Raw genomic sequence first — 15,622 nt, 5'->3', positions numbered from 1 at the left:
GACCAGGAGAGTGGGGGTGGGGGTGGGGGTGGGGGTGGGGGTGGGGAGGTCCTTTCCAACACTGTCTTATGTGCACCCTTGATAACGTGTGCAAGGCTGTCACAGACACCCATTTCTAAGACAGAATGGAAACTGGTGGATACAGCTCGGTGTAGGTGGCCTTTAAGGAGCTCACTGCTATCTGTGGTCCCCGAACCACATTTCCTGTAAGTCCTTTGTCAAGGAGGCTTCTCCCACTGGGGCACCCAGAGTCCTGTCCTACCCCCCAGTTCCTCACTCCCCTTCTCTTTGACACTTGTCAGGACACCCAGCAGCCTGGTCCCAGTGTGCTATGCTCCCTCCCCCAGGTCATGATCTCCCCCAGAGAAAAGATCCACCCTGGGAAACCCCAGGAAAGTGTAAGGCCCTGCACAGGCCTAGCGCCGACACATACCTTGGGTGAAGACATCTGATGATACAGCTGGGCCAGGATCGATCAGGGATGCAGACCGGGGAGTCCTAAGAAGCTAGGGAGAGTTAAGAGGATGGTACAGTTTCCGCTGATTCCCTGACATCTTAATTCAGTAAGGGGGGAAAGGATTGTGGGAAAAACCTGCAGACCTGGGAGCTGCAGAGAGGGCTTGGGGTAGGTGCAACAGGGCCAGAAGGTATCCCAGGTGGCTTTTCTTAACTTCTATGAGAGAAATGTATATAGGGTGGGTATGTGTGTGTGTGCGTGCGTGCGTGCGTGCATGCGTGCGTGCGTGTGTGTGTGTGTGTGTGTGTCTTGTTCTATCTATCTTGTTCTTTGCTTTTTTGAGACAGGGTCTCTCATCAGTCTGAAAGCCTCAGTCAGGCTAAGACTGGCTAGTCAGACCCAGGAATCCTTCTGTCCCTCTTCCCAGCATTGGAATCAAATGTGAGCCACCATTTGTTTTCAACACAGGCTCTGGGAATCAAACTTGGGCCCTTGTGCTTGTGCCTGAGCCATTTCCTTAGTTCAACTGTTACAATGTATAAAGATAACTGTGTGCATAGTTATCCATATTCGTGTGTGCGGTTGCATTTGTGTGTGTGTAGAGGCAGGAAGACAACTTTGGCTGTCATTCTGCAAGTACCATGCACCTTTACTCCCACTGGCCTGGAACTCACTGAGTAGGCTAGACTGGAAGGCCAGGAAGCCTCAGAAATGCAACTTACTATGCCTCCTTGGGGCTGGGATGACACGTCTGTGTCATCACTCCCAGGAAGCACTTCACTGCCTCAGCTATCTCCAGGGTTCATTCATCACCATTTGTAACTGTTGCCTGTTCTATCCTGTATCTTCAATTCCAGGGATAGTACCTAGCACACAGTAGGGGGTCAGGATGTTGAGATAACAAAAGAATGAATCTGGTGACTTGGGTTCCGCTGTGGTTTGGATGTTCTTTGAGGGAGAGGGAAACATGGGCTCATGTGTTGGAAACTTGTTCCCTGTGGTGCTTTGAACATGTTTGGCCCATGGGAAGTGGCACTATTAGGATGTGTGGCCTTGTTGGAGGAAGTCCATCACTGTGGGGGTGGGCTTTGAGGCTCCTATGCTCTGCCCAGTGTGGAAGAGAGAGTCTTATCCTGGATGCTTTCGGATCAAGATGTAGAACTCTCAGCTCCTCCTGCACCATGCCTGCCTGGATGCTGCCATGCTCCCGCCTTGATGATAACGGACTGAACCTCTGAACCTGTAAGCCAGCCCCAATTAAATGTTGTCCTGTATAAGAGTTGCCTTGGTCATGGTGTCTGTTCACAGCAGTAAATCCCAAACGAAGACACTACCCAAGATAAAGATAGAGTGGACCCTTTAAAACAGTGCCTCGTGTTGCGGTGACCCCCAAACCATAAGATTTTGTTGCTTCATAACTTCATAAATGTAATTTTGCTACCGTTGTGCATCGTGAAGTAAATATCCAGCGTGAAGGGTATCTAATGTGCGACCCCACGAAAGGATCATTCGGTGCTCCCCTCAACAAGGGCTGCAACCCACAGGTTGAAAACCTTCGCTTGCCGGGTGGTGATGGCGCACACCTTTAATCCCAGCACTTGGGAGGCAGAGGCAGGTGGATTTCTGAGTTCGAGGTCAGCCTGGTCTACAGAGTGAGTTCCAGGACAGCCAGGGCTACACAGAGAAACCCTGTCTCGAAAAACTAAAAAAAAAAAAGAAAAGAAAAGAAAAGAAAAGAAAAGAAAAGAAAAAGAAAACCTTCGCGTTTGGAATTAGGGTAGCTCTCAAGGGACCTGAACTTCCTTGAGGGTGAGTTGTTGTAAGAGCTGGTTTTCCCACCACTGGCCTCTGGCTTCTTCCTTCCACACAAGGTCCCTCTAATGTGGCATTGCATGTGGATAGACCCTCCTCAGACAGCGGGGCAGCGAAGCCTTCCAATCTTAGGACTCAGATGTCCAGAATTGCGAGCCCAGTCAGTGTCTCTAGGAGACCTGCTTTAGATACTTCATTACAGCAACGTGAAACCAATATAGATATCCCACCTCCTCAGAATGATTATTTTTAGGCTTTCTATATTAGGTGAGGTTCTCTAGAACAGAACCGATAGAGCACATGCATGCACATGCATGCATACAGATGCACACAGGCACGCGTGTGCACACACACACACGGGATTTATTAGATTGACTTACTAACTGGCAGGGGAGGGTGGGCCAACCGTGGCTGTGTATCTTCGGTGCTGTTCAGTCCATGAGGATCGACGCCTTTTAATGGTCAGGATCTGGGGCTGAAGGTCTGCAGAATTCCTAGAGTCTATCCATGTTGGAAGCCAGGGGAGCTGGAGGCGGAGGCGGCAGAGGCTGGTGGCACAGCACACAGGCTCGCGCAGGAGGTGGAAGGTAGACAGCCACACTTCTCGGCATCTGGGCTGTCCGCTGGAGGCTTCTGTGCACTCTGGGGGTAGGGCTCCCCCTTGGTTAGTTCTCTCTGGAAAGGCCCCAGAGGCACGTTTACCTAGATTCTCTCAAGTTGACAACCAACATGGTGTAACCAGGGTGGTCTACAACTAGACAAGTGGTCTGGGCTGTTTTCCAATGACCCTCCTCCTGCTTCACCTCCCAAGAGATATGACGACCAGTGTGTGCCTCTTTTTGTATGTGCAGGGTCACTCTGGACATGACCTTCCAGTCACAGGATGGCCCTCTGAGTCTCCACAGCTGGAGGTCCGGTACGTGGAACAGAGCCCACCGAGTGAGCACTTGTGTAACAGTAGCACAGATATGCTGCGTCTGTGATGAGGTTGTGTGTGGGACTGTGTGTGTGTATGTGTATACAAGTGCATGTGACCGCGTGCGTGGAGGTCGCAGGAAGGCCCTGGGTGTCTCATCTCCCTCAGTCCTGGAACTTGACATGTTTTTGGCTAGGCTGGTGGCCAGTCTAAGGAGTACCACCAATCTTCCTGTCTCTGTCATCCCCAACCTCCCAGGGCTGGGGTTACATGTGGCATGCCCAGCTTTTTTCATGGGCGCTGAGGATCCGAACTCAGGCCTTTGTGCTTGGACAACAGCTCTCTTCTCTGAATCACCTCTATAGCCCAAGGCATCTTTCATCTGACAATAAGAGAAACTGAGGACCCAAGCATGAGGAGTCATGTTAGTCGACTGGAAGTCAAACGTACGATTTAGTGTATGTGTGCCTGTGGGTCTGTAATCCTCTTCTCGGCTTAATTTAATACGACATTTTTTTTTTTTTTCGAGACAGGGTTTCTCTGTGTAGCCCTGGCTGTCCTGGAACTCACTCTGTAGACCAGGCTAGCCTCGAACTCTAGAACTCAGAAATCCGCCTGCCTTTGCCTCCCAAGTGCTGGGATTAAAGGCGTGTGCCACCGCCGCCCGGCTTATTATGACATTTTTAATAGAGAAGCAAGAAACTTTAAATGGATTTGAATAAAACTAGAATGGCGTTTCCTAGTCCTCGGGGAGGCTTGTATCTATCAGTTTGAAACTTTCATCTCTTTCTTCTGAATGTGTATGATGACTGCTTGTCTGAGTGTATAGCAGTTGTATGGGGTGCCGTTGGAGAGGGTATCAGATTCTCTGGGATTGGAGTTACAGGCACTTGTGAGCTGCCCAATGTGGGTGCTGGGAACTGAACCCAGGTCCTCTGCAAGAGCAGTCGGTGCTCTAAACTGCTGAGCCAGCTCTCCACCCATCACACACTTTAAGTCTGGCCTACCAGAAATCCTGGCTTCAGGTTGGCTTGGAACATCTGTAAGAAAGAGCAGCTGTAGACAGACTGGAGAGAGTCCGGTAATGTCACCATTCCTTCCTGTTGGTGCCACCAAACAACCATGACACCAGCAGAAGGGAAGAGGGAGAGTAAAAGCTCTGTGCTCAGCAGGCGCCAGTGTCCCAGGACTGCAGCCTGGCTGCATCTGGGTGCTGAGACCTCTTCCGTGTCAGCTTCTACTCACCTGGGTCTCCTTTTGCTGGCTCCCTTCTGGAGTCCCTCCCATGTGACATTTCCACAGGGTGCAGGATACAGAGAAAAGCAGGTGAGATCTCAGTGTTAAGCAGGGTCCCATGTTTTATTCAAGCCTCATTTCTTTGGAGAAAGGGAAACAGATGAGAGGAGAAACTTAGAGACAAGCTGGCACAGTTCCCAGAGAGTACGTGCAGGGAGGCCTTCACTGGAAATCTGTTGAAGATGCACTTTGCAAAGCCTGGAGACAGAACCCAGAGACAACTGTCGACCTTGAGTCACATGGCCTGGGAGAATGGTGGGCGTGTGATCCCAGAATCCAGTAAGAAGGAAGTCAGCAGGTGGAGGGGTCACAGAGCCAGGACTGGTGGCTTGTACCCAGTCTAGATCTCATGCCAAGTTGGGCAGGAAGGATTTGCCAAGATACTCTGCCTGCTTTTTGGAGTCACCTACCAAGGGTCCTCATTGCCTTTGGGAGAGTTTGGATAAGTGTGTGGCTGTCTCTTTTCTGCTTGGCGTGTCTGAGGTGTACCTGCAGACTGGGAGCTTGCAGAACCAAAGCGATAAGCCGTGAAGTAGCTCCGCCAGGGGCTCTGAGCCCTTGCCCTGGTCTTGGGCTGTGGCTTCCTCTCCCTCTGTGACTCTGGCTCCAGCTCTGGCTCTTCCTCTGTCTCAGGCTCAGGCTCTGTCTGGGCATCTGTCTCAAGCTCTGACTCTAGCTCCAGCTCATGTCTGGCCTGGGTATCAGAATCCAGCTCAGATCCAGGGTCCAGCTCTGTCTCCCGGTCTAAGTCCAAGTCTAGGTCCAGATTGAGATCCATCCCACTGGTCTCTTCAGAAGCCAGCATGGGATCCAGTTCCAGGTCAAAATCCAAGTCACCCTTAAGGGGCTTCAGGGTCTTGGTGTAGGTCGGACTTAGGTCAAACTCCAAGTCATCCTTAATGGGCTTAAGGGTCTTGGTGTAGGTCGGACTTGCATGTTGGGAGCCGTCTATGATGGCACTCCCTGGTTTAAGTCTCAGCTTGCTCAGATTGCCGTTCTGTAACACACACACATTTGGAAGGGTTAAAACCTACCAAAAACCTTCACTTCCAAGCAGTCAAGGAATCTAAGAACACAGCAGGGTTTAAGGCCCGACAGCCATGGGTTAACATTGCCTAGTCTGCTGAGGATCTCCTCGGGGTCTTAGTCATTCGCTCTTGTTTGGGTTCAGTCAAACCCTAACTTCTGCTCTCTCTGGTCTTTCTAGCTAGACTGGGTTTTACAAGACATCTTGTCTTTTTGATCTCAGTTGCCAGCCCCTAACACGATCCTGACATCTAGGGCCCTGTAAGGCAGTAGAGTGTAGCCTGACCTCTCTGCCTTCGTTAGCATCTCTCCGACTGCGGTGCCTTCTCTTGATCCCAGCCTTACTGAGACTGGGAACTGCCCGACTAGACTAATCTCCCTTCAGCTCTTCTCTCTCCTCCCTGAGATGGATTCTTCTCCATATACGTGTCTTCTTCATTCTAGATGCAGATCAAGGATGGCCACCCAGGCTCCCAGCTTCCTCTGTGAGTCAACTGTCCGCCCCATGTACAAACCTATCCCTAGCTGTACTCCAAGCTTCTTGATGTAGGACACAGCCTGGTTCTAGATGTCCCCAATATCAGACAGATCAGAGTGTGTCACATAGTGGGAGACCCCACGACATGAAGTCCTGCTGTAGGAACAGTGTGCAATGTCCCCTCCTTCTCCCTTCCTACCTGTTATCGTGTGGTGTCTTTTGCTGCCTCCCCTGCCTCTGCTGGCTTTTTAAATGTCACAAGCCTCCATCTCGGGCTTTTTTCCCTTTCCGCCTACACTTTCCCTATAGGTCAGTCTATGTAGTTCCCTGACTGTGTTGCCATCTGTATGGCAATGAGTTTCAGGCTCTAAAGCTTCCTGGATGTGCAGGTCCATCTATCCTTCCACCATCTCAAACCCATGGGTGCTCGTGGGTAACTCGAGCTTAGTAACAAAATCGAGCTCGCTCTTCCTCTGGTCTCCTCCTTGAATGTTGGGCTGGGGGAGGGCACTCTTAATGCCAGCTTCTAACGTAAGTCCTGAAAGGAATGCAGGTGAGCAGAAGAGTACTGTATGCCCACTGGAAGCCACGCCTATCCTTAGTGCCAACCCACCAGGAGCTTCTCCCATCAACCCAGAAACAAGGCAACACCGACCACTCAGCTCACCTGGTCCCGGGGACTCTGACTTACATAACAGGAAATAATATGAAAGTAAGGAAGGTAACATAGAAAACAGCAGATCAGTGTTATTTTCGTGAATTAAAAAACTACTGAGTTTATTTTTGAGTGTGTATATGTGTACACATATGTGTATGCTTGGAGGGGGCATGTAGGGAGCACGTGTGTGTGTGCACATATGTGTGTGGGTGCATGTGTGTGTGTACATGCATGTGGGGGGCACCTGTGTATATGCATGTATGGGGTGTATATATGTGCAGGGGCATGTGCATGTGGGCCAATGTGTGCAGGCACATGTGTGAATGGGGACCTGTGTTTGTGGGGCACATGTGTGAATGGGGGGTGTGTGTTTGTGGAGCACATGTGGGAGACAGAGGAGATATGTGAGAACTGGCTTTCTCCATCCACCATGTAGGTCCTGGAGATTGAAACCGGGTGACAGGCGTGGTGGGTGCTATGCACATTTATCTGCTGAGCCTTCTAGACAGTTCAGCAGTTAAGAGCACTGGCCTCTTCCAGAGGGACCTGAGTTCAATTCCCAGCACCCACATCAGGGGGCTCACAGCCACCTTTAACTCCTGTCCCAGGGGATCCAGAGACCTCTGGCTTCTGTGGGCACCTGCACTCAAGAGCACATACCCACACGAGATCACACATCATATACACAGCTGAACATTTAAACACAATTAAAAAAGGAATAGTATCTTAAAAATAAATCATACATATTTATCTACACATACACTAAAGCATAGGACGCAGAGAGTGTCTGGGATTTGTCTGTATGAGGAGAGCCAGGCACCTCCCTGTGACCGGCATGGCAAAAGACTAAATGAACACAGAGAAAGCCCATGTCCCTGGCTAGAAACGACAGAAAAATGGAAAGATACGCATCTCAACATCCTCTGTGTCTTAGGGCCATTCTCAAGGAAACCTTGACAGGGATTTTGTTTGCCTTTTTGAGAGCGGAATGGCGCCTGAGGGATATTGGGGATCATGAGTTAGGGACTGTGAGCTGATGTCACTCGACTCCTTAACCAAATGTTCCAATGTATTAAAGCAATGCTGCTCACAACCGTGTGGTACTGAGGGAAAAACCAAAGCAACAGCAACGCCAAGCTACGAGCGCTTTTATAAAATACTTCTGTGAAAATAGTTTCTCGAGCCAGGAAAAGGGGAAGACTTACTCAGTGGAGCGTGAGCAGGTGCTACAATGTGTGTGGCCTTCAAGATTGATTCTGAAATCTAGCACCAGCTGTAGTGGGAGTGAGAGCAGGGCCTTCAGGGAAGCTTGACCCTCATAAAACAAAGCAAAACCTAAACCTCTGCTTGAGCCTGGCCATGGCGGCTGGGAGGCAGAGGTGGGCGGGGTCTCTCATTTTGAGGCCATGGTGGTCTATAGGATGAGTAGTTCCAGCCAAGGCTACACAGAGAAACTCTTGTCTTGAAGAAAACAACAACAACAAACCCTTTGCTTTAAGACGCCATAAATAACACCAATCGAGAATCAAGGTATGAACTTGGGGAGGTTAGATCGCTTTTGTTCTGTAGCAGTTGGACAGTCTGGATAGAGCTGGCCAGTTGCTAAGTTGGGGCTTTCAGGGCTCCTGGGTGTGCTGAGGGTGGAGCTAAAGGGAAACTACCATCATTGATGAGCCAGAAAACCTCAAGCCTTGAATTTAGGTCAGAACCACCCTGGATTGCTACCACCTCCAGATATCCAGCAAGAAAAGCAGCCCAGGTTACAAGTGACTTCTAGAAACAGCTTCTGATATACACCCAAAGATCCAAAGATCACCAGGCAACTCAGGCTTCAGTGGGCAAGGCCGAGCATGATGTCTCAGAGGTGGTGATGCTGGCCTGCAGAGCTGGTCCCTGGGGCAGAGGATTTATACCCACAACTGACCCACTGAGACAAACCTCAGGGGGCTGGGACCCAGGGCTAGCTCTCTTTCTCCTAACCCTAAATGGCAAATTCAGGTCACTCTGATGGACACAGACATTTGAGAACCAATGGAAGCCTTTGAGCATAAAAAGGTCACCTTTAGGCAGAGACACTGTCAAGACAATTCTTAAATTTCTTTTTTCCATCTATGTAGTGTGTGTGTGTGTGTGTGTGTGTGTGTGTGCACGCGCGCGCGCTCAAGTTGCGCACAGTCCGCTGTGGTGCTCTTGTGGAGGTCGGAGGACAACTTGTGGGAGTATGTTGGTTCGCTCCTTCCACCATGTGGAGATGGGCAGTGTCGGCACACAGCCTTTAGTCCTGGCACTCAGGAGGCAGAGGACAGGCCAGCCTGGTCTACAGAGCGAGTTCCAGGACAGGCAGGTCGATACAGAGGAACCCTGTGTGTGTGGGGGGGGGCTGGGGGGAGACGGGACAGTAATAACAACGGTCCTCCTGCTGTGAAGTTAACAGCTTGCTTTCTGCTTTTGTGCATTCACTCCCAGAGATGGAACTGGGAAGAAGTTCGGAGGAGAGGGAGACAATGTCCTTGCCCAGCTGTGGGCTCCAGATGTAAAAGGTGACGTCCAGCTTTATAATACCTTCCTTTAGTTCCTACCCCCTCCTTTGGCATGCCATGCTCTTGGGCTCTAAGGCTGCCCTTATGCCAGCAGTAGGCATCAATTCATTTAACCTGAATTTGAATGAAGCCGAAGTCTTTCCCAGGGGAGTCAAGCATCACAACAGTGCCTTTACCCACTGAGGCATCTTGCCTGGCTTCAGGAGAATTCTTGTTTCAGGTGGGGGTGAACCTGAAGAGCCTGAGGTTTATAAACAAGAGTAGATTATAGAGCTGGCCAGAAGCACTATGTTCAAATCTTGTTGAAAGGGAGAAAACTGTTCTGGTAAAACAAAGGCATATAACCTTTAACACATCTCATCAAAGCCAGGGGAGGAGATGGAAGGGGAGGGGAGGGGAGGGGAGGGGAGGGGAGGGAAGGGGAGGGGAGGGGAGGGGGGGGGAGGAGATGAAGAAGAGCTGTGTTCTACAAGTCTGTATTGTTCCGTTTCCTGAGCATTTTAAAAACACGTATTTATGGTAGCACTTTTTTGTTGTAAAAATGCAAACAGTATTAAAATCCAGTAGGTCAAAAAACAAAAGAATTGACTAAAAGCACTTTCTGACCGTTAGATAACACTGGGTGCCTATCTGTGTTTTGTTTTCCTGCAGACGCTCATCTGGGAAGCCCAAAGCCCACTCAAGTCTTTACTCAGGGTGAGGACTGGTTCAAACTTCTGACGTACGTGTCTTCCTCTTCTGCTTGATCATGAGCGAATCCTTCTTTACTCACAGTGTAAATAACAGCCACAGGCCTGGGAGGGCAGATGCGTCTTCTAGCTCACCAGACTTAGGACTTACCCCAGAGGTGCTGGTTGGGGATGCTCTAAAGTCTGCCTAGGGGGAATTTCACGTACCTAGCAACTGGTGTGACACTAACCACAGGGTGATGTGCCTGAGGCATCTGCTGAGCTGGGGGTGGGTCCTGGATGGGACACCCAGACGGTGTGGCAGTGGGGGCCCTTGAACGCTCAGGTCTCTGCCGTTTACCAGTTGATCTCAGAGCATCCTTAGCAGCTCAGATTCGGGCACAAGTGCGACCCAGCCTTTCTTGGACATCCTTCGTCTTCAGATCACACACTCCCCTCTCCCTACTACCCCCCAAAGCCCCGAGGGTCCACATCATCCAACCTTGTCTGACTCTGAGTAGGTTTCCTGTATCACCGTCTCGGTCTCGTCAATGCTTAAATCCGAGGGCTCGGAGAACTTCCTTGACAAGGCAAACAGCACAGCGTCATGGAGGCTGAGGAAGAGCTGGGCCTTCGTGATGCCTTCATCAAAGAAATCATTCTTCTCAAATGACTTGACCACAGAGGCTGCAAACCAAACCCAAACATACAGGTGTCAGCACCTGAGAGCAGAGGTCCTGGGATACGAAACACTCACAGGGAAAGGGAGACTCACTGTGACACCCTGAAATGAGCACCAGAATGTTGGCATTGTAGAAGGCATTGCACATCTGCAGGGAGAGAGAGAGAGAGAGAGCGGAGTCAGAGAACTGCATGCATGGCAGAATCGGCTGCCAACTAGCTGGGGTCTGATTCATCAGGTGTCACTTACAGTTGTATTTCTTTCTGCTTTTGAGTACTAGAGTTGGGGACACAGAAACCAAGCAGGGCACCCCCATGGTGGGTGGAGAATGATGGGGAAGGCTGCTTACAATTCCTGTCAGGAGGCTGTTCCCAGGATAGAGGAGTGTCTACATGAGGAAGCCTCAGGGTACATGGACAATGATGCTCTCGGGAACACTCTAGAGGGTAGATGCAAAGAGCTATCCTCTTTTTTAAAAAGTTGTATTTTTACTCATGTACATGTGTGTGAGTCCGTGTATCTGCAGTGTAGTGTGTGCCTGGCATCCATAAAGGCTAGAGAGGGCATTAAATCCCCTGGAGTTGCAGACAGTTATGAGCTGCAATGTGGGCGCTGAACCTGGGTCCTCTGGAAGAACAGCCACCAGTGCTCAAAACTGCTGAGCCACCTCTCCAGCCACTCGTTTGTTATCTTAGGGTTAAGTGGAACATAATAATTCCCTCCAACAGGGAGTGTATGGAACCATTACGGAAGAATGAGGAAGCCCAGACCTTTAGGATATAGACGAAGACCATGAGTCTCACAGCTGTAAGGCAAAGGATCCTGGCTTGCCTCCATCAGAAAGCCATCTGTGCTGGCCAAGTGTGGATGCCAGAATACAAGGCACCTCTGTAAGAATGGGGGGCAAGAGAGGGGTGCTGGCACTGTCCTACAGAGCAGGTGGAAAGAGCCAGGAAAAGCCAGACGTTCTGAAGCACCAAGTCTTCAAAACCGGGGCTGTTCTTGGGGCTGCTGGGAGAACTGAAGGCAAAGGAGTGTGTGTGTGCTCAGCTTGCTCCTGTACGCAGTGCTGGAGAATGTGGGTTGAGCAACTCTGAAGTTACTACAGTACAAGACGAGAAGAAGGCAGCCTAGTGCGGCCCAACGGCCTGAGGTGAAAAGTTCCCGGAGGGGACAGCATCAAATACACCTGACTCTAAACTGTCCGTGGGAGCCGGGCATTGCAGAGCACACATTAACCCAGCACTTGGAAGACACAGGCAGGCAGACCTGTGAGTTTCAGGTCAGCCTGCTATGTCTGCATAGTAAGTTCCAGACCAGAAAAAAGGAGGATCCAGGGGCTGGAGAGATGGCTCAGTGGTTAAGAGCACTGATTGCTCTTCCAGAGGTCCTGAGTTCGATTCCCAGCAACCACATGGTGGCTCACAACCATCTGTAATGGGATCTGACGCCCTCTTCTGGTGTGTCTGATCACAGCAACTGTGTATTCACATTCATAGAATAAATTAAAAAAAAAGAAAAGAAAAGAAAAGAGGATCCAGATGCCCTTAAGAACCACCGACTTCTTCAGGAGTGTGAAGGTGTCATAAAACAGGCTTCAAGTCAAGAGAGGACATGCCCATCAGAGGGGCGTGGTCCCTGAGAGCCAGGAGGGAATGCCCCAAGATTAAACTGGGCCTGGTAAACAGGGGTGGAACAGAGAAGTGTCTGAGAGGAAAAGGTATTAAACAGCAAAGCCATGCAGTAACCATGCAGCCCTGCTGTACACTCTGCAGCAGGAGGAGAGACTTCCGAGAGAACCTCCGAGTCATAGTAACAAAGTAACACAGAGTCACAGTAACAAAGAAGAGATGGGGAGGAGGGGAGACCCTGCTGGTGCCCGACCGACAGGCAGGGCCGGACCTGAAGTATCATTTCTTCTAACTCTTCCAGGCTGAGAGCACTGCCTGGAGCAGAGCAGCTGACCGCCCCCCCCCCCCCCCCCCCCCCCATCTTGGTGACCTTTTCTTTTTCTGTAGAGCTTGGTCACTGAAAAGGTCTATAGCTGTCCTGGGAGTGCCACCTGGGCAGGACATAGACACTGCCTTTGTGACGTTAAGAATCAGCTCCTCTGACCCCGATTTCTTGAGAGGTGATGAATGATTCAGGACCAGGGAACCTAACTGCTCTAGTTCAACAATCAGAGCTGGTTTATTTCCTTATCATTTTGATTGATTTTAAATCGCCTTCAGTGTCCCCATCTCTAATGGCTAAGCAATCCTATGGTGCAGAGAATTACACCGGCATGGGGCATGGGGTGTGTGAGCGTGGGTTGTAGGAGAGTCAGAGCCTCGGGCCAGGTCTCCTTGGTGCTTACCTGCCTCAGTATAACCAAAGCCCGACTGTCCACATAGTGCACCATGGAGAAGTCCAGAATGATGGTGTGGGTGTTGATCTGCACGCTCGTGTCCGAGTAGGGCACAATGACCGACCTGGATCTACTCTGTGCTAAGCTCTCTGAGTTTTCGGGCGGTGGTAGTGAACTGTTTCTTGGGGGGCTATTGGGTAGCCAGGCTTTCTCCGTGTCCTCGTAGTTCTGCCCTACATTTCTCTGTGATGTGGAAGACACCGTGTAGGGGACCTGCTCCTCAGAAGTGTTTAGGCTGGTGTCCCCGCTGGCCAGGTAGGAGCAGCGGATCAGGTTGATGGATGACCCCTGCTCCTGTTTGTTTTCATATCGCTCCGTGTAGGCAACCTGGGACAGCGGAGGAGAGCGGACCTTGATGAGGCTCAGGCAGGGCTGAAGTCCCTGTCCTCCTACCTTGCCGTGTTCCCCCTGAAGCTCTACCTCATCATTCCTTTTGAGCTTGGCTGTCCCACTAGCATTTGAAGCCACAGTCAGAGATTGGAGTTTCTCACCTTTCCTACTCCGTGGTACCTTCCTCCAAACTGTGTCCTCAGTGACATCTGTCTGTGAGGCAGACTTGCAATCGCCTTTACCTTATTCACCTCCCTTCCTCCTGGGTCCCAGTGAGTCTCTGGTATTTATTACTACTTCCTGTAAAGTGCTTTCTCTCTCTCCTTTTTACATGTATGTATGTATGTGCCTGTGTGCATTATACAGTATAAACAATCAGGCCAAATACATCACATATATATAGGAGCCCAAAAGAGGGTGACAGATCACCTTGAACTGTGGTCTTAGGTAGGTGAGCCACCTTATGTGGGTGCTGGAAACTGAACCTGGGCTTAGAAGGAAGAGCAGTAGGTGCTGTTGACTACTGAACCGTATCATCAGACCTGTGACCTGCTTCCCATCAGGGGCTCTTCCACACAGTCGTGCATGCACGGCCAGCCTTTCATCCAGTCTTCGTAAGAACATAGAGGCTGGTTTCTTGAGAAGCTTGTCTTCATCTCTGCCTGCCTCCCATCTTCTAAGAGACCCGAATGGCTGGTGTAGCATAGGGACAGAACCATGGGCTGGGAGCACCACAGAGAGTGCTAGTGTGGCCTCTGCATTTGGAGTGTGACGCTTGGGCTTGTCACCTGTCCTTTCTTCCTCACCCTCCACTGGGTTGTGTCTGCCTGAGAGCCTCATACATATTTCTGTCTCAGGGTCCTTGCCAAGCCTACTGGTATAGAGAGCTCTGGTTTTCAAGCTAATAGCAATGTCGGTGACTTCAGCAGCATACAGCCATTCACCATGTGGTGCCTCTGGCTTTCTAAGTTCATGCCACTCTATCCAAAGTCTTATGTGCAGTTAGAAGCTAGACATATTCTTCTGACTATAATCAGAGGATGGCTGTACATTACTACTTCTATTTCTAATTTCAAGTTGGGCAGGAGAGACTGCTAAGTAGTTCAGAGCACCTGCTGCTCTTACCGAAGATCAGAGTTCAGTTCCTAGCATCCATGTCAGGTGGCTCGCAACCACCTAAAACTCCAGTTCCAGAAGATCTGATGCTCTTCTCACCCATGTGAGCATCACACATACACACACACACACACACACACACACACACATGCACGCATGCATATATATACATTTATACACATACATAATACACATATATACACACCATACATACACATATACACACATACATAAACATGTATACACATAAAAAATAAAAACTTTCAAATTGTACCATTATTTACCATCTTGAAAGGAAAAAGATTAAAATTATAATGTGCTTGGGTATTATACAAAGATCAGAGATGTGAAAGATATTTACTTTATTATTGAAAATATGCATTATATTTATGTCACATTAATGGAGAATTGCCTTCCTAATTTGATGATAAACCACATGAACATTTCCAAACAATCTTACACCTTCTGGGTATCGAGCACAAGCTTAGCTGGACTTAGTTGGACTGATCAACCTTAGAACCATTCAGCATGATATGGCAATTCCAGATGCTAACTATGAGCTTGAGGCCAGCCTGGACCATACCATGATACCCTGTCTCAAACAATATTCCAGCACGTGAGAGGTAGAGTCAGTAGGGTCAAGAGTTCAAGGTCAGAAAGATATGTTGTACAGGCCTTTGATTCCAGCACTTGAGAGGAGAAATCAGGTGGATCTCAGTGAGTTCATGGCCAGCTTGGTTTACATACTGAGCTCCAGGCCAGCTACAGCTACATAGTAAGACCCTGCCTATATATATATATATATATGCGCACACACATGGAACACACATGTGTGGGTGTATGTATATTATCAAAAGATGTAGTGGTTTGCATCAACCCCACTCCAGATTCTTGTCTCTCCAATTCCCCTTCTATCCCTTACGCTGATACCAAACTCAAATGGCTCTCTCAAGTTTCCACTCTTTCCATATCAAGAGTCTATCTACTGTTATGTCTGCATGTGTGTGCATAGTCTATCTACTGTTATGTCTGCATGTGTGTGCACAGTCTATCTACTGTTATATCTGCATGTGTGTGCCCTCACAGTCTATCTACTGTTATGTCTGCATGTGTGTGCACAGTCTATCTACTGTTATATCTGCATGTGTGTGCATAGTCTATCTACTGTTATGTCTCCATGTGTGTGCATAGTCTATCTACTGTTATGTCTGCATGTGTGTGCATAGTCTATCTACT

At 49.5% G+C, this 15,622-nt stretch overlaps 1 protein-coding gene across 1 annotated transcript in view; it reads right to left on the bottom strand.

Moving 5' to 3' along the window:
• Nucleotides 1–4,517: 4,517 nt before the first annotated feature.
• Nucleotides 4,518–15,622, bottom strand: part of Slc26a8 (solute carrier family 26 member 8) — a 46,238-nt gene continuing 35,133 nt past the window's right edge. Inside the window, exons 16-19 of the mRNA XM_028777051.1 lie at nucleotides 12,890–13,267; nucleotides 10,627–10,681; nucleotides 10,354–10,538; nucleotides 4,518–5,478 (exon numbers count right to left, since the gene is read on the bottom strand). Coding sequence (XP_028632884.1) covers nucleotides 4,888–5,478; nucleotides 10,354–10,538; nucleotides 10,627–10,681; nucleotides 12,890–13,267 — 1,209 coding nt within the window. The 3' untranslated portion in view covers nucleotides 4,518–4,887. The remainder of the gene's footprint in view (nucleotides 5,479–10,353; nucleotides 10,539–10,626; nucleotides 10,682–12,889; nucleotides 13,268–15,622) is intronic.

The sequence above is a fragment of the Grammomys surdaster genome, unplaced genomic scaffold (genome assembly GCF_004785775.1).
Source record: "Grammomys surdaster isolate TR1022 unplaced genomic scaffold, NIH_TR_1.0 277, whole genome shotgun sequence".
Taxonomy (NCBI): domain Eukaryota; kingdom Metazoa; phylum Chordata; class Mammalia; order Rodentia; family Muridae; genus Grammomys; species Grammomys surdaster.
Note: the sequence above shows the minus strand (reverse complement) of the source record. Positions and strands in the feature narration are given on the sequence as shown.